Raw genomic sequence first — 17,635 nt, 5'->3', positions numbered from 1 at the left:
TGGAAGCACGACATGGCTCATCTTCAGCTCAGTCTGGCATCTCAACCCAAAGCCACCTTTATTATGACAGAGGGACGAGCCAAACATACTTGTGGCCGCCGTATGAAAAACAGTGAAACACAACTCAGGCTTTCACGGATTTTTACATGATTTGGTATTATAGCACCAACAATTAAGTTTATATTTTATCAGTTTCACAGCTAGTAGCTTAAATGTCAGCTTCAGAAGAGCACAGACTAGGACTAAAAAAAGTCTTTGCATTCTGAACAACTGATGGCAGCTGGTAACTAGCTGTGGCATTTAAAAACAAAAAAAAAAAAAAAAGAAGTTCAAGACAGCTGAAATCTCTGAGGAATGAAACTACTTCTCACATGTTAGAAACTAAGGCAGGACGCTGACAGGTAATGCAGAGCACGGGATCCCTGCTTTGTTAAATAAAGCAAACCTCACAAGGTTCCCAGGTCTAATTTCCAATTCGGATGCCATCCAGATTCCCTCCCCCCGCGACGGGGGCCGGATGAAGTAAAGCAGGGGTCCGATGCACCTCGCACTGTTCCCCCCCCCCACGGGAGAACCCTGCCAGCAGCTGTAGGGAATACCACCGCGATCCCAGCCCGCGGAGAGCAGGCGCGGAGCAGGGCTGGCAGCTACAGCGGGCACAGCACAGGTCGACACCACCTCGGGAGAGCAGCTAGCGCGAGCTGCGCTCACACATGAAGATGTGACCTTTACGGGGTTCACCGCCACCCTCCCTACGCTGTGTTTACTACAGCCTGGGACTCCCGGCTCCGCGTTCCACCGGGACGGTGGCGGCGGGGCACGGCAGTGCCCGGGACGGCTGCTCCGCGCTGGAGGGGCGCAGGGAGCGGAGCAGAGCTGCTCCCCGGCCCCGGGACAGCGGGCGGGGGCAGCCAGACACCCCAGCGCCCACGGGAACGGTCTCCGTTACCCGCAAACGGATGAAAAAGGCCCGGAAAGATGATCCACCAGCACAGCTCCCCGGGGTCTCCTCCCGTAGCCCCTATCCCTCGCACCCCCGGCAGACACGAACAAAAGGCGACAGCGAGAATGGAAGAAGCAGCCCCTCCGCGGGTGCTCGGCCCGGCGGGAGGCACGCTGCCCTGCACCGGGCTGATGAGGAGGCGCGTCTGTCCCAGCCCGGCGGGTCTCCACCGCCCCGGCCTGAGGAGCTCGGGACCGGGATGGGGATTGAACGGTCCGTACGGAAACAACCCCCCCCCCCCCGCCCATGATTCATATTCCTGCCCCGAAGGCGGCCCGGCGAGACACTCACCCTGCTCGTAAATCGGAGCAAACTCTCATTCACTCTCCCCGCGGTGCCCAGGCCGCCGGAGCCAGGCGACGCCCCGAGAGCCGCCGCTCGCCGCGCTGGGCCGGGCTGGGCCGTGCGCCGCTGGGGCCGGGAGCTCCTCTCAGCCCCCGACAAAGTGCGGCGCGGCCCGCCTGCCCGCTGCGGGCGAGGGCGGCCGCAGGTGTCCGTCCACCGCCGCCGAAGCCGTGCCGAGCGCCCTGCGCAGCCGCCGCCGCAGCGCCAGAGCCGCTCGCCCCACCCCCGGTCGGCGGCGGCCCCGCGGCGGGAGGCCGCAGAGGCGGGGCGGGCGGGGCGGCACATGGGCGGCGAAGGCCGGCCCAGCGCGGCCCGCAGCAGCGCAGCGGCGCAGAGGGAGGCGTTCCTCGGCCGCAGCCCGGCCCCTGCTCCGCGGGCGGCGGAGGCGGGTCTCACGGTCCGCCCGGCCCGGCGCGGAGAGGCGTCCGCAGGCTCTGCGCGGAGCGGCAGCGAGCAGCCCCCAGTCCCGCCGCCGCGCTCGGCGCCTGCGGAGGAGCCCAGACGCGTAGCAGGCAAGATTCTCCGTAGTGCGCTGGCTGCCTGTGGTGCGGGCTGTGGTGCCGCTGCGCCGTGCGCTGCGCGCCGGAAGGGACTGCAGCGGGGTTTGCGCTGTCCAAGTATGCTCTTTGCGATGCAGCTTGTACCGTAACGCTGCGCATGGGTAGCGGTGGCGTGCATTGTGGCCGGAGCCTGAGCTCAGCAGGGTCAGGGCTTCGTTGTGCTTCGGGCTTGGCAGATACACACACACCGCGTCATCCGTGCCTGTGCTTTGCTGTCGTTGTGGCAAGCGTAGCGCCGGAGCTAACCGCGCCCCGGTTAACGGGGGGCTGAGGGAGAAGCACATGCCCGGGCCTGGGCAAGGCGGCGGGGGCCGGGGGCTGCAGTTCCGCCAGGAGCGCCGCTGGCCTGGGCCGGTGGTGCTGTTGGGCTGGGCTGGGCTGGCTGTCTACAGCCTCACACACGCTGCGGAACCCAGGCCCAATGGGAGGGTGCTGTTCCTGCGTACAGACCCCTCTATGTCAACACTATGTATTGTTAATCATTTACTAAGTATATAGGGCTGTACACCATCGCTCATGCACTGTTTGGTGTGTTTTGCACTGCTTGCTGTTAACCCGGATCTCTTTGTCATAGGTTAAGACATACAGAGTGCATATGCTGTGAGATATCCTTTTATTTCTCATTCCTCTCATGTCCCATCCTCAGGGTTTGGTGATGTAGGGACTGCTCCACGAAGTGGCTGCCATGCAGCTTAAGCGATGTTACACAGTTGTGTAATAGGTTTGTCTACCTCAGCGCCTGTCTCTAGCGCAGCGGAGGGGAGCTGTGATGTGCTGCATGGCGTTCCCCAGCACCCCTCAGGACAGTGGCTCTGGTTCTGCTGCCAGACTTGTCCATTTGCAGGGTGATGACCAGTGACACGTTTTGCACTCACCAACGTCCCATCATATCATGCCCTTTGCATGCTGGCGTTGTAACGCTTCAGTTTTTTGAGATCAATTTATGAATCAAAAGATGGGGGAGTGGAGCCATGTGGAGGCTGAGTCAGATCGTGAAAAAGGAAAGCCAAGCAAAAGTGTGCAATTGCATATCACATTTACAAACATGGTTTCATTCATCTCCATATGTTGCTCCTGTTACTACTAATAAAGCTGTGGTTTCTCAGATTGATGCTACCCCAGGAACACGGTTTGATCTTCCTGGGGTTTTTACTCTATAGCCTCCATAGTGTTTGTGTTATAGTGTGTTATTTTCCCAGTTATGTTTTTATTATGTTGAACACATGTTAACAACAGAATTCGATCCTATGAATGTATGTCCCACACCTCCTCTCATATTCCTGTTATTCAGTATGCAAAGGAGTGACAGATTACTTGCCAGTAGCAATTTTTTCTTTATATTGGCAAGATTTCCTAATTATAAAAACAAAAAAAAAAAGCTTTTCTTTGAGTGCACGCCCCTGTTTGCTTCCCCTTGCTTTCCTCCTTCTGCTATTGATACCCAGCTCCACCATGGTGATTTTGGAGGTGCTGGAAATCCAGCTTTGTCTACTGAAAGTTTCCTACAGAAGCCTCTATAGGCAAAAGAAGCCAGAGAGCAAGGCCTGCTCCAGGTATAATAGGGTTTTCTTCCCTGGCAGGAAGGTAGAACTGTAAAGTGTACAGTAATTAATTTAATCCAACACTGGGAGAGAAGGAGGAAGAATTACTGTATTGAGAAAAATAAGTGGGGTTTTTCTTAAGTTTCATGTGCAATATCTAAGTGGCAATTTCAATGACCTTCATGATTTCTATTTTAGACAGAAGACAGAGTACCAGAGTATCATTTGTCTTCTCCTGGCGTCATCCTTTTTTCTCCTGGGTTTAGCCTGTTGCTTCCCAAAGCTTGTCTCTGTCCCTCGTTGAGGCAGCAGCACCTTTCACCCGTGACTCTCAGAAGTGCTGTTCTGGCAGGTGATTTTTTTCCTCCAACTGCTTATTTCACGTCTTCTCTGCTGTTCAAGGGCTTTCTTCTTATGACCCCTCTGCGAGTCTCTTGTCTGTGTCTTATTTATGCTTTGGTATTTCTTTCTTGCCAAGCATTGTGCTGCTCACCTTTCCTCTTCTCCCTGCTTTTTGACTGCTCATGCCTTTTCTCTCATTTTTGTCCCTTTTCATGTGTCTTCTCCTGTCTTCCCCTACCCCTTTCTTTTTCTGTTCTGATACCCTGTCTTGCTGCCTGTTCTCTGACGTCTCAGTTCAGTCCTCTGCCTTACTCTGCCTACCTCTTCACATTTTTTCTCCACACCGTTCCTTTGGTCACTGTTGTCCTCCATCCTTATCTTTACATATACATTATGTATACATTTGTATCTACTCCAGATCTTCCATTTTCCAGCTGAAACAAAGAAATTACACATGCTGGTAGTCTCATCCTATTGCGTCCCTTTCTCAGCACCTGAAATACGCTGCTCCTGCCCATCATCAAGCACATGTATTGTGTAGACTAAAGAATTAGCTATGTGGGAAATGTTCCTGAATTCAGAACTGGACTTGTGAGAGCAGCTCAGTCAGGCTGCACTGTGATCAGAGCAGTTATTGTGCTCCCACTGACAGTGCCAGAGGAGGGCTGTAACCCCTGGACTCCAGGACCCAAGGGCATTTTTTTCACATTCCTGAATTTCTGAGGTTTGGTTTTGAAAAGTCTGTAACTTTAGGTAAGGGACACTGCCATCTATTTGAATTACCCCTTGAATCCTGGACTGATCTGAAGTAAGACCCTACAAAATGCTTTGTTTCCAATTACTTTGTTTTGTATGTTTGTTAAGCCATTTTTGTGCAGCTATTGGGAGAGATAGTTTTCTCATCAGAACTAAGCTCTGCCTCTGAAAAGGGCTCTGTGTGGGGTAAGACTGGGACCTTGGCTCATCAGCTTCCCTATTTTCTAGAGCCAGAGGGAGAGGAGAATGCTGTGACTGTAGGATCATGTGTACTGAGTGGGAGATGGAAGAATAGATGCATAACCCAAAAATGCTACATTAACCTCAGGGTGTAAGAGGTGGAGTTGTTTAATAGTATTTCCCCTTGACAGTAACTGACTGCAAACAGCATCACTGGGGATCAAGGGCAAAGATCTTGTTATTTAAATAAGAATCTTTTTTAAAAAAATCTGATTTAATAATTAAACTTTCCTCTTGTCTTTCAAAAAGCGTACTACTAACTGGCAGGAATGAAAACAGCTTCATCCCACGGATTCCACCTCTGCTTTCTGGCAGCTTACCTGACTCATAAAGAGAGTGGGGGATTTTATATGCCACCTACATAGACTCAACATTTTCCTTTGTGGGGAGAGTTAATCACCACCCTTGTCATACTGTTTCACTGGCCCTGTTGAAGATGCGATCTGTCAGGGGGGGCTGTTTGTCTTTCAAACCAGCCTTAAAGCTTCTTACAGAAAAGGAATGATGTTCTGGGTTTTTTTCTGAATTAGGTGAAAATGCACAGGCAGTCCACTACTATAAGGTTTTCTGTGTTATTTACCCCAGGATTAGGGAAAAGAGAGTTTCCGTTTGCAGAAGCCTCATGTCTGACATGATGTGCCACTCTGGCTACATCTGGATGTGCCACAACTGGAGAGTTGAGGTGCATTAGCTGAAGGTAAAGGACCATCCCCTAGATAATCATTGCAGGTGGTGTGCACTGAGGAAGAAACTGGGTGGTTGTAGCCACAGTGATCAAGGATTTAGAGGGCAAAGTATTGGTGGCAGAAGAAATGTTTGTATTGGAGCAACAGAGGAGAATGGACATGCTTTGGGGCACATAAAATCTCTCCTTATAACCTGTTCATATAAGCTGTGTGATCCTGTCTCTTGTGAGGAGAGAGACTGTACGTAGTAGACTGATACTTGTCAAACATAAAATACTGCATGAAAGAAGAGAGGAAGATGGGAATGAGAACAAAATAACGAAAGTGGCAATACAGTATACAGTGTGTACAGGAAGCGATGAAAGGGTAGGAGGACCTGAAAGTGCACCTCCAGGAAGGTTATTAGGCGTTACAAAGAGGACATGAGTTACCCTGAAAAGTGAGAGGGAGCTTGAGCAGAAAAGCATGTGACATTTTTGCAGAAGAAATTATTGACATGAGGTGCAGGGAGCACAGAGAGGAAGGAGCATCTGAGACCACTCTGGAGCTTGGCATTTAAATAGAAATGGTAGCGTGAGGAAGGGCCAGGGAAAGCATTTGATTCAAGAGTCTCTTCGTTTCTCTGTCACAAGGGCAGGCAGAATCGGAGGAATGGGAAGGAAAGGGAAAAAACAAAACCTGAAGTGAACTACTGGCAAATGCGGATGAAGGAAGGGGTAGGAAAGCTGCTGCCATGTTGGTGGAAAGGGAGAAATCCTCTTTGGATCTTCTTTGGGATGTAGAAAATGACCAAGTAAGAAGTGAAGTGCTGTAAGACAGGAGTTAGGGAGCATCCCATCAGGAATGAGCTGCTGACTGTACCCAATATAGATATAGGTTATTTCTATTCTAGATGTGTATAAGCCTTAAAATGCATTGCAGATTCAGTAGCTCTGCCCTGAAGATATGGATGCTGCAGCTGTCTTGCTCTTCCTGTCACACCTTCCTCTTTCTCCCACACCAGAATTAATCCATACTCTCTCCTCTCCTGCACTGTGGGTCCTCAGCCCAGCACTGATCATCCTTCTTATTGATGCACCTGCCTGATAACTGGGGCACGATTAGAGATAAGGACTTGGGAGTCACTTGCAAAGAAAGATGTGCCTCTTCAAGCAGAGGCACTAATGAGCTCTGTGGAGGGTGCATGCTGTGAAAGGCACCAGCAGGGAAAAGAGCAAAGGGTGAGCACTGCATCTGAGAAAGAAGCAGGTCAGGAGACTGCAGCAGTGGGAAAAACAAAGGTGTGGAAAGAAGCCTCAGGAGGAAAGTGAGTGTAGGAGGATGGAGCTATGGATGGTTAAAAATAACAGTGTGGTACAGATAATGTGGCACTCTGCTGCCTTTGAAGACCCCTCTGTGTTTTGAAATGTGAGCCTTACATTTACAGGTGTTCTAATTGCTACTGACCAGCCAGGGCTGCTGGCATTTTGGGGCTGTCACTTTGTCCAGCAGCCCCCATTTTCTTCACTGCTGGTCTAGTGGCTGCAACTGAGACTTCAGCAGAGAGTTCTTTGCACCCCTGCCTGACATAAATATTGACGTAGCCCTAATTATGCTTTGATTTCTCTGGAAGAGAGATGGCCTTTCTTGGCTTCTGACAGTGTAGTGACTAGCACACTATGTCTGTGTGATGATGATGTTATTGCAAATTAGAGATAAATTAAAACAGTATTCACAGGCAATTTGTACAATGTGGAATTTGGACATGGTTTCACTTGGCCTGAAAGCCATTTTTTCAGTGTTTCTGGAGAACTGCAAGCCTTTCAACCCCATGGTTGTTCAAAGTAATGTGTTAGTCTCTGTACAAATACCATATGTTGGGCAAGACCAAGTGGCAGCAAACCTGCTGGGGCTTTGAACCTCCTGGCACTTGCAATGGGTGTGAGAGAGAGAAGGAAGGAACAATAAAGAAAATAATAAAGGAAAGAGAAGTGCAAAGTGAAGGACCTCTGCATTTTGATAAGAGATCTTCAGTATCACAACAACATAGAAGAGAAAGACATTATCTGGTGATGTAGAGCTATTTATCTATGAACATTTCAGAATGGTTTATTAGCAGTTCTTGTGCCAGAGTTTATTTTTACTTTCAATAACTCTTGTGTCCTTAGTGCTCACCCCTATCTATTCTAGAAAGTAGCCAGCTCCCCTCTTCAGAGGAGCTTTGCCATGCTGTCCCAGCCATGTTTTTCTCCTCTCCTTCCATCTAGCAGGCTCTCTATTTCCCTGCTTCACACAGAAGATGACCTCTAACTCTCAGAGGACTCTCCTCCTGTGGTAATGTGATCTAGTGGCTGCAGCAGAGAAAGGTGTCAGCAGTCCTGGATTGTATTCCCGATCCGGTTATTGGATGATATGAGCTCAGGGGAAGGACATTTATCCTTATTTCCCTGCAGGCTCTAGTAATAGTCACACATCTCCACTTTACAGTAAAATTGCTATTACAATGCCAAATTAATAATTAATACACACATCACAATATTTTCAGTATCCTGTAGCAATAAAATCTGACTGTGTGCCACTCACTGCCCTTAGCTTGCTGCATGGCATGCAGTCATTTTGGATGTACCCATGTGGTACCCACAGCTCCTACATTCACGCTGCGTGTTCCCAGGCAGCCATGCTTTACATCCATGATCAAGTAGCCTTCACATATTCCAGACTTTTTCATTAGTTGCAAGCTTTCCACTAATATTTTTTAATCCTTTTCAGGGCTTGCTGAAATGTGAGTAATGTAAATGGCAAGTGATGATTGAAGTTAGAGACTCTCATTTAGAAGGAATGGTTGGTCATGATTGATAGCTGCACACATCAGACCCTCGCCTGGCTCTTTCTCCCATATAGAGGAAGAGTTAGTGACACTGCCCAGGTCTGTTGAGCATACACGCGTTAAACCCATATACATCTCATGAATGTTGTTAGAATATGTTGCTGGGCTTATTTCACCCATGACATTGAGGATTGTAGTATTACTTATGTTGTAACATACCCAACACATTAAAAGCCTTAATGACCTTGGTCTAATCTTCAGTCTAATTTGGAAACATAGCTTTCCACTTGCATGGTTTTATATCCATGTGCATTATTCCCGGGCAATGCTGTATGGACAGAGTTAACATTTTGGGATACAATTCCTGCTTTGATTCTTTATGTTCCACAAATTATCTGTAGCACTGGAAAAAGCCATAGAAACCTACTGAAACCTGGGGATGGGGCATGTGGGAGGAAGAGGTGCCACGTGTCTGCATTGGTTCCCACATAATTCCTGCCTTAACTCAGAAGCAGCTCTCACCTCCTGGGACTGCTGCTTCTCCCTCTCCCACTCACTTTCCCCTTATGGCCCACAGGTGGTGAGCTGTATCTTCTCTCATATTTTTGGCCATGGCTGAATTAGCACATTTTTTATGGGTGCCTTTTTCAGCACCAATGAGAATAGTCTATAGAGTTCTGATAATTCTGCATTACTCCATAAAGTCCATAAAAATAGTTTGCTTAAATGCTATAGCAGTTCTTTAGGCTTATTAATCATTAGTTTAGAAACCATGGTTCCACTGTAGGAGTTATTTAGATACAGCTGACTCAGTGATCTTACGGTCTTCTGCTTTTCCAGGTGAATTGAAATGATGATGTCAAAGATCAAGTGATGTTCAATCTTTATATGGCACAGAGCAATTTATTTTGAATCTGCACTTTTTATTTTAAATAGCATAGGGCATCGTGGAAGAAGTAAAGCGCCTTTCTGATGCATAGCAGGTGTTACAGACCCCAGTCACCTATGACTTGTGTTATTGCTCCCAGTTCCAATAGTCTGTACTTTGCAGGTCACAGATAGTACAGCTTGTGCTGCTGAGTAGCTGAGCTGCTTGCTGATGTCTTGCTTCTCCTGCCCAACAGGTCAGTTGGAGATCATCTGCCTGTGGGTGGTTAGCAGGCTCTGACTTCTCCCTGCCTTCATAGCAACATTGCTGAGTTAGTCTAAGGACAGGAGCTAGACCCTGCACCAGGACACAGTTGCTGCTGGCAGGGTGACCTCAGTGGGTCCAGTTGAGGTGAAATGGGATATGGAGGGAACAAAAAGCCTGTTACCTGAGGAAAGGATTCGTGATAGAAGCAGCAAATCCTGATGACTGTGAAACCTGGAGAGGAAGCTTGTGCTGAAGTTGTGTTGAGGGTTTGACCTATTGATAAAACCTCAGGAAGGGAGTGAGCCTGGCTGTGTTCTCTGTTGGGCTGTGTTAGCACTGGGGGTTCTCCGAGGATGGCTGCAGTAATACAGGTTTCTCTTAAACCCTGGTAGTCTGTGGGAAAGCTGACTGGAGTGTAGTTGTAGCAGATGCTGGTGCTGGGTGTACTCTTGTAAACATTTAACAGGTATTGATCTATAGCAAACTTCATTTCTCCTTATTGCATTTATTAGATCCTGCTGGTCAAGGGTGTAGATCACAGATACTCCAAAGCAGGTAGATAATGAGTGCTCTCATAAAGAGCAGATAAAAGTCACACTAAAGCATTTTTAAGTACTCATTATTCACAGTAATAAAACCTTGATAAAATGTGGAGGAGCCTGATTTTTATAAAGTACTGAGCCTCCTGGATTCCAGTGGAAATCAATGTTGGCTGTTGGTGATAACCATCTCTAAGCATCATATTTGTGGTTTCAGGCCCAGGCTAAATCCCCACTGCCTTCAGGCACTCCTTTCATCAGAATAAAGACAGCAGTATTTAGCCTCCTGGTAGTTACTCTTCTTACAGCACTGTCTGTGCTCTGCTTGACTCACAGGTTAGGTTTTCTTTTCTTTAAAAATTCCATCTATCTTCTCTGCCGAGAGCTCTGATGTAGGGTCCTACTCCATACTTTGTACATAAACATCTCTGATGGATACCCCCACAACCCTGAGATGTACATGCAACCTGGGCAGTAGTACAAGAAATTATAGCTGCTGCTGGTGATGAAAAATGTGTTTTCTAAAATCATAAATGGAAATGCTAGGAATGAAAGTAAAATTAAAGAAAATACTACTGCAGGGAGTATCCTGTACTGAGCTCACAGGCAATGTGTTCACAAGCAGTGATAAGGATCAGTCAAAAAGCTATGTACCAGTGTATCTCAGTGCTCTGTTCTGCCTGTTTCATTTTGAACACAGTGTATCTGTATCAGGGAGTGAATTTGTAAGTTAAGGAGGAGGGGGCATCTTCAGTTCTAACACATTTTTATGGTTCAAGATGCAAGCATTAATCTTTTCACTAGAAGGATTGTGTGTGTGTATCCAAGTTTAAAAGTCAGCCATTTAAATGATAACTTTATAGGAGCAGTCATATAAAATACAGCAGAGTGTGAGGGATTGGGAAGGGGTCCCATGGATACTGGATTACCTGGGAGGAGACCAGAGACCCCAAAACTAATCTCTGTGTCCCTCCACCACTGGAAGAAATCAGGCATTTCAGACTAGTTTACCTTATTCTAGGAAATTCTCCTCCTCGTTACTTCAAAGCAAATATTACCTCATCATCACATGCTAGACAACATGCCAAGAGAAGAACTCTTTCCAGTCCAAAATGTGACTGTCACTTTTTGCACAAGGCAGCATCACTGATGTCTCACAGTGACTCATCCCACTTCTGATCTGCTTTACTACCTAAGGCAGAGCTTGCTACCAAGTAACCGTAAAAAACCCTGCAGCTTGTTTTCTCACCTATTGCTATTTAATATCACCTGTTGGATGAGCTTGTATTATTCTTGTATAAGAAATTCCAGGTTGATGTCTGTACACCATAAAAGGGGGGGGGATTTGCAGCTTGCAGAAATAGGCTGTTCCAACAAGAGTCATTTGCTGACATCTGGTAATTTGTAACTGTATTTACCAGATCTGCTGTCTGTGCTCTTACAAGCGTTTCGGAGCAGATGAAGCCATTAAAAAGCCTTTTCCTTTCAGTGGAAACATTCCCTAATATGTTGCCGTTCTTTGTGTTTCAGAGAGAGTGAACTGAAAAGCAGCAGCAAATTTTCACTTTACATTTCTTTATGTGTACAATTAAAACCAAGTTAATTTTATACAGCAAGAGAAACTAAGGAAAGGGACAATAATTAGATAGAACTAACAGGACATGGCTATTTAAGGAGCAGAATAAACACAAAGTGCCTGTTGGCTCTCATTTACTCTAGCAAGGATTAAAACAGATCATCTGAAGATTAGCAAATATCAGATTATCAGATGCCTGAAGATGAGAGCTTGAGGTTTTCCTACAAATGTTTAATTTTTCACATTAACCTCTTAGGAACCAAGTGCTGATTCTAGAAACCAACTTTTACATTTGATTAGGAAATTACAGCATGGGGGCAACCCAGTGGGAGTAGAGATTTACAGTGAGGGCCCAGTGGACATAGGGATTTACAGTGGGGGCACAGAGCACATCACAGCAAGGACAGCTTTTAATAGGAAAAAGAAGGAAAAAAATCAAAGTGCTATTTCTACCCCCGATTAAGGGAAGATCCAAAAGGCTGATGGATAGTCCACTTGTGGTCATCCCTGCTGGCACCTGCTTGGCATTGATCCTACAGACTCAGCAGCAAGGCTAAAAATGAACAAAAATGCTGTGGGAGCTTCCTGGCCTGTCTCTCTCTCCATCAATATATCAGGCCTGGGGAAAACAGAGACAGCATCAGGCTGCTCATGGGATTTCTCAGCAGGGCTCCTCTCCCAGCTCAGATCTGAGAGACTGCGGTGATTTGTATCTTTGAATATGTTTTCAGTTCATTTTCCTTTTAATGATACTGAAGCAAGGGGTGTCAACACAAAGGAAGATAAGATGTATCTGTCACTCTGTGCTGCTCTGGTTTCTAGTGGCAGGCAGGCTGCTGCTTGGAGCTGGCTAGAGAAAACGCTGTGGTTTGTTTTGTTGTTGGTTTTCTGAGGAAGGAAAATGTGCCAGCACTGATAATGGATTGACTCACAGCATGCAAACCATAAAGGGAAAAATGTGCTCAAAGATTTTCTTCAAAAAACCCAAAACCTTCCAAATATTACTGTGATGCGTCCGAGTGCCTCCTCTTGCATGGCCATATACCCTGTGTCCCAGGGACCTCAGTGGTTTTCACCTGGAGATCATAGAATCATAGAATCACAGAATGGTTTGGGTTGGAAAGGACCTTAAGATCATCCAGTTCCAAACCTCCTGCCATAGGCAGGAACACCTTCCACTAGACCAGGTTGCTCAAAGCCCTGTCCAACCTGGCCTTGAAAAGGAGGAGATCCCTGGCAGTGTTCAAGACCAGGTTGGACAAGGCCTTGGGTGATATGGTTTAGTGTGGGTGTCCCTGCCCATGGCAGGGGGGTTGGAACTTGATGATCTTAAAGTCCTTTCTAACCCTAACTATTCTATGATTCTATGATCTTCCCTCCTTAGGGGTCCCTGTGGGAGGCTCTGGTTGCAGTGTCATGTAGGAAATGTCCATCAGAGGAATGCAGCTCATAAAGCGTGTTTAGGTGAGAGGTACCCAGCTTCAGTCTCCAGGGGTCATTGAATGGCTGAGGCTGGAGGTACCTCTGGACAACATCTAGTCCATCCCATGTTCAGAGCAGGGTTGGGTTGCTCAGAGCCACATCAAGGTGGATTTTGAGTATCTCCAAGGATGGAGACCCTGCAACCTCTCTGAGCATCCTATGCCATTGCTGGGTCACCCTCACTGTAGAAAAGTCAGTAGCGATGGCAACACTTCAAACACAAACCTAACAATTATTAACCTCTTCATATCTTCACACCGGAGCAGCAGCTGCCCATGGATTGTTGCCAGAAGGGTTGGTGATACTGTCAACCATTATTAACATTATTTGTTTAGCGCCTGGCAAATGCAGTCAGGCTCTTTGTGCTAGGCACTGCCCAAACAACCTGGAAGGAAGATAGCCTGTTGCCAAAGAAGGTGTTATTTACCTGTTAAACAGTAGGCTGCAAAGAAATGGGTGGAGGGAAGCAAGGACACTGAAGCATTTGTGCTAATCTCTGAACTTCAGCATCATTGCTTCCCTCATCCTGACTGTACATGGGAAAAGAGCGAGATCCTGGCTGCCCTACCTGGCATTAGCCAGTCAAATGGATGGAGGTGTCCTGTAGTGGGACATTTTCTGGAGATGTATGAAATCACTCTGGGGCCTGTTAGGCACCATATTCATTCTTCAAAAGCTACAGTACAAATGTACTTAATACATATTTTAGAAGGACACACTTTTCAAAAACCCGAAGAAACAGTAAATTTTTCAGTTCTGGTGTTTTTCAGTCAGGAAATTAACTGAAGAGAAAAAGAAACAAAAGTGCTCAGTTACTTCTTCTCTTGGAAAAATGCCTTTCCATTGAAAAGATGTGGATTTGAGTCTGCAGACAAGAGGGATAGAGGGTTTCTTTTCCCAGTGTTTCTTCCCAAGTAGAAGAAGAGAGGGAAAAAAAATCATGGTTTCACCAGAGAAAGAAAATGTGGTGTTTCAGGTGCCAGAGTTTTGAAGGGTGTCCAGGACTTTGGGGCAGTCCAGCCCTTGCCTTTCCAAATGCCTCCAGTGAGAAGAATTCCTGGGGAAATTAAGACAGGATGATGTGGCTGTGTCACGCTTTGATTGCAGATGCAGGCAACAGTGGAGAAACCAGGCCAAGATAGAAGCCAGTATCTCGTTCCTTCTCAAGGAGGAGAGGCAGGGCTGAGCACGCAGCCATTGCTTTGGCACAGGCACTGTTTAGGCCCCTCTCTGATGCTCTGTGTGTACAGACCATATGTTACATCCCAGCTTTCTCTCTCCTGTTTACTTCTATCCATTTTCCCATGTGCCATCAGCCCTGAAGCTGTTTTTTCTCCTCTAGCCTGTCTTGGTCAGCAGACTAATTCCTAGGTCATCTTGAAAGGAGGTGCAGAGCAGTAAAAGCCCCAAGCCCTGAGGTGCTGCTGGAAGCTGATCCTCCAGCAAAGCCTGGAGAAACCTTGCCTTTCAAAGGAGCATTCAAGGTGTCCTCTGAAACACAAAACCACTTACCAGGTTCTGACACAGTTATTCCTTTGACCCACATAGTAAAGCACATGTAAATCTGGGGAGTGGGAAGGGGGCACCCAGCTTTGTGACAGGTTTGCATACTGTCCTTTTGTTACTGCACTTCTGGATTACAGCAGTCGGCTGCATGTCAGGGCTCTGCAGGTTGTGGCCTAATGAAATAAAATTCAGCGAGAGGATGAAGCATCTCTGATGTAAACTGGTCAGCAGAGGCCCGATCCCTCAAAAGCAGAAAACACCGAAGGGCAGGACACAATTCCAGTCCGTGTAGCTCCTCTCCATCAACAAATAGCCCAGAAGCGCTTTGATTTTTGACTGCTATCCACATTCCTGTTCCTCTGCCAGGTGAATCCTGCCATCTCCTCTGAGCTTTTCTTCTCTCTGGTATTTTTGGTAACTAACATGAACACTGAGAGAGATTCCTGGAGCTCAGTTAGCTAACTTAAAACTGTATGATTTTTATATACTACTGGAATACATGGTATAAAACAATAGCCACAGAAATGCAAGCACCCTCAAAATAAGCTTTTACCTACATGCAAATTAAAAAAAGGTCTATTGGAGATTGTAATAACATATAAAATAATTTCAACCAGTCTCATATAAAGGTGATATCTTACAACAGTCTCCAGCCCATTCCAGCAAGACTTAGTTTAATCCATGCTGCGGTTAGTGTTTTGTTTGGAACTGCAGTGATGTTCTCAGAAATATGTTCACCCTCCTGCCCATATTTAGTAAGTAGATGCCAACTAGGCCTGGGTTCATCAGTGCTTACAAGGCCAGTGTTATGGGGATTTAAACTGAAAACAACAGAAAGCCATGCACAAACCAGAGCAGCTCTCACTGGCAGTTCAGAAATGCTTGCAGAGAGTCATGGGGTGCTTATCTCCATTCAGAGCCGTCTCTTGTCTCTGACACAGACTCTCTCATCTCTCAGTAAAGCTATAATGTAGAAGAATAAAAAACAATTTTATTTTCTTGGTGTTCTTTCCAAGCAGCTCCAAGACCCAGAGAAAGAGCTGTCAGGATGCCAGAGCCAGCAAAGTCCACCTCTGCCCCAAAAAAGGGCTCCAAGAAAGCCGTGACAAAAACCCAGAAGAAGGGTGATAAGAAGCGGCACAAGAGCAGGAAAGAGAGCTACTCCATCTATGTCTACAAGGTGCTGAAGCAGGTCCACCCCGACACTGGCATCTCCTCCAAGGCGATGGGCATCATGAACTCCTTCGTTAATGACATCTTTGAACGCATCGCTGGAGAAGCGTCCCGCCTGGCCCATTACAACAAGCGCTCCACCATCACCTCCCGGGAGATCCAGACGGCAGTGCGCCTGCTGCTCCCAGGAGAGCTGGCCAAGCACGCTGTCTCGGAGGGCACCAAGGCTGTCACCAAGTATACAAGCTCCAAGTAGCCAGATGTCACCTCTCCAATGGGACCATCAACCACCGGACCCTCCGCGCAAGCACAGGCAGGCAGCCACAGTCCAGATAAACATCATGGCTATTATCCACAGCAATTTACAGCCTTGGGGTGCGCATGAGAAGCTGAGGAGACAGTGATCTGGATGGTGGCTGATTTTCATAATCTGTTTGGGACACACAGCAGGTTCAGCAAGGCTGGTGGAGGAGGCCCCTGCTTTCACATCTCATCCAAAGGACTGACGAACCGTAGTATGCCCAAACTCTCCTCTGTGCTTGGCAACATGCATGCTTGGCACTGGCTGGGGAGGCAAGCAGTGGCAACACGGAGATGCCATCTCTTTATGTCTTCCTGTTTGGCTGCTTTCTCACAGTCATCCAAGATGGGCACTGAAGAGTCAGCACTGGTACCCATCCTCTCCCTCATAGCCCAGATCCATCCCGGTGTACAGTGGCACAGCCCACCCCATGCCAGCAGAGGTGTCATTGACAGCTACCAGGCACAGGCTATAGAATAAAATTCACATTGATTCAACAGCTATCTGTGCTTGACAGCCTGTTTAAAGAGCAAGCCTGGCAGGCAGATGCTGGGATAAAACCAAGCACTATTCTTCCTCATTGCTGCCAGTGGATAAGCCATTAATCAGGCTGAGGGTGCTGGTGCTGGAGCTGCCCACTGCCTCTTCCCTTGTGCCAAGGCAGACAGACGGACAAGGGGGGATGTTGGGGCTGGGTCACTTCCTTCACTGGCTGCTGCTTTAGGACTTGCTTTGTGTGCAAGACATTGCTAAATCTGCTGCTTTTCAGAGACTTTCCCTCCCTTGACACTGCCTCTGTGCTCCCTTCCACCGTACACATGGGTGAGATGGGGTGGTGCTTAGAGTATTATCTCTTGTGAGCACTGGGGTGATGCAGGACAAGCAGCACAGAGGTGTGGGGAGGGGACTTCAGAAGGGGTCTGGAGTGGGAGCAGAGGTGGTTAATGCAGGCTGGGGGAGAGGCAGGCTCCCTGCACTGTGGGCAGTTCACCTGGCCCTTTCTTCCCTGCTTTGTTCATTGGTTAGAACAACCAGTGAAGCAAAACTGGAGCTGAGTGGATATACAGGAACACTTGCCTGCATCCCAGTGACATTTTAAAGACTAAATAAGTTTAAACTGCTTCAGATAGTCCCCATGTCTTCTCAAAGTCCACAGTAAGGTGAGCAATAATAAAAGCCATAGAGGTTAGTGGAGGAATGTCTTGGTTGCAGGTTGTCTTGCCCAGGCTGTTGGATAGCAGAAGAGCATGTGTGGAACTGGTGTGAAGTTGAAGCTTCCTACTCAAAACACAAAATTAGCCATCATTAAAAAAAAAAGAAAACCCAACTCTCTGGTAGGCAGTAGCACTTGGGTAGAAAATATTCAGGTCTAAAATAACAACTACTTTCTGCGGCTTTTTCTGTAAATAAAAAGGGCAGCAAAGACCCAGGAACTAAGTGCAGGTTCTCCCCAAACTCCAGGACCTTGCTTTTTATTGAAAGTGAAATTCATACCCTGAAATACCAACCCTGCAGTACATCTCTCACTTTCCCCTACATTTATCTCTGCCCTGTTTCTTTACAACTTGAGAGCAATGGGGACACTTGACAAGTTTATATCACTTTTGGAGCTGTAGGACTCTGCAGCTCCAGAAGATTCAGTTA

General features: G+C 47.3%; 2 protein-coding genes across 3 annotated transcripts in view; one reads left to right on the top strand and one right to left on the bottom strand.

Annotated features, from left to right (window-relative positions):
- The window catches only part of GRAMD4 (GRAM domain containing 4), a 78,958-nt gene extending 77,510 nt beyond the window's left edge, over window positions 1-1,448 (bottom strand). The window contains exon 1 of one of the 2 annotated variants that reach the window (XM_062638352.1): window positions 1,295-1,448. In XM_062638352.1, the coding sequence (XP_062494336.1) occupies window positions 1,295-1,323 (29 nt within the window). In that variant the 5' untranslated portion in view covers window positions 1,324-1,448. The remainder of the gene's footprint in view (window positions 1-1,294) is intronic. The other variant, XM_062638353.1, reaches the window with a different exon arrangement.
- Window positions 1,449-1,768: 320 nt separating this feature from the next.
- Window positions 1,769-16,490, top strand: LOC134173881 (histone H2B 5-like). Its single transcript, XM_062638351.1, has 2 exons — window positions 1,769-1,860; window positions 15,537-16,490. The coding sequence occupies exon 2, from the start codon at window positions 15,566-15,568 to the stop codon at window positions 15,944-15,946; it is 381 nt and encodes a 126-aa protein (XP_062494335.1). The 5' UTR covers window positions 1,769-1,860; window positions 15,537-15,565; the 3' UTR covers window positions 15,947-16,490.
- Window positions 16,491-17,635: the final 1,145 nt, after the last annotated feature.

The sequence above is a fragment of the Pezoporus occidentalis genome, unplaced genomic scaffold, assembly GCF_034315485.1.
Source record: "Pezoporus occidentalis ecotype Australia unplaced genomic scaffold, CSIRO_AGI_Poc_V1 ctg56, whole genome shotgun sequence".
Classification (NCBI taxonomy): domain Eukaryota; kingdom Metazoa; phylum Chordata; class Aves; order Psittaciformes; family Psittacidae; genus Pezoporus; species Pezoporus occidentalis.
The sequence above is the reverse complement of the archived record's forward strand: the minus strand, read 5'-3'. Positions and strand labels throughout refer to the sequence as shown.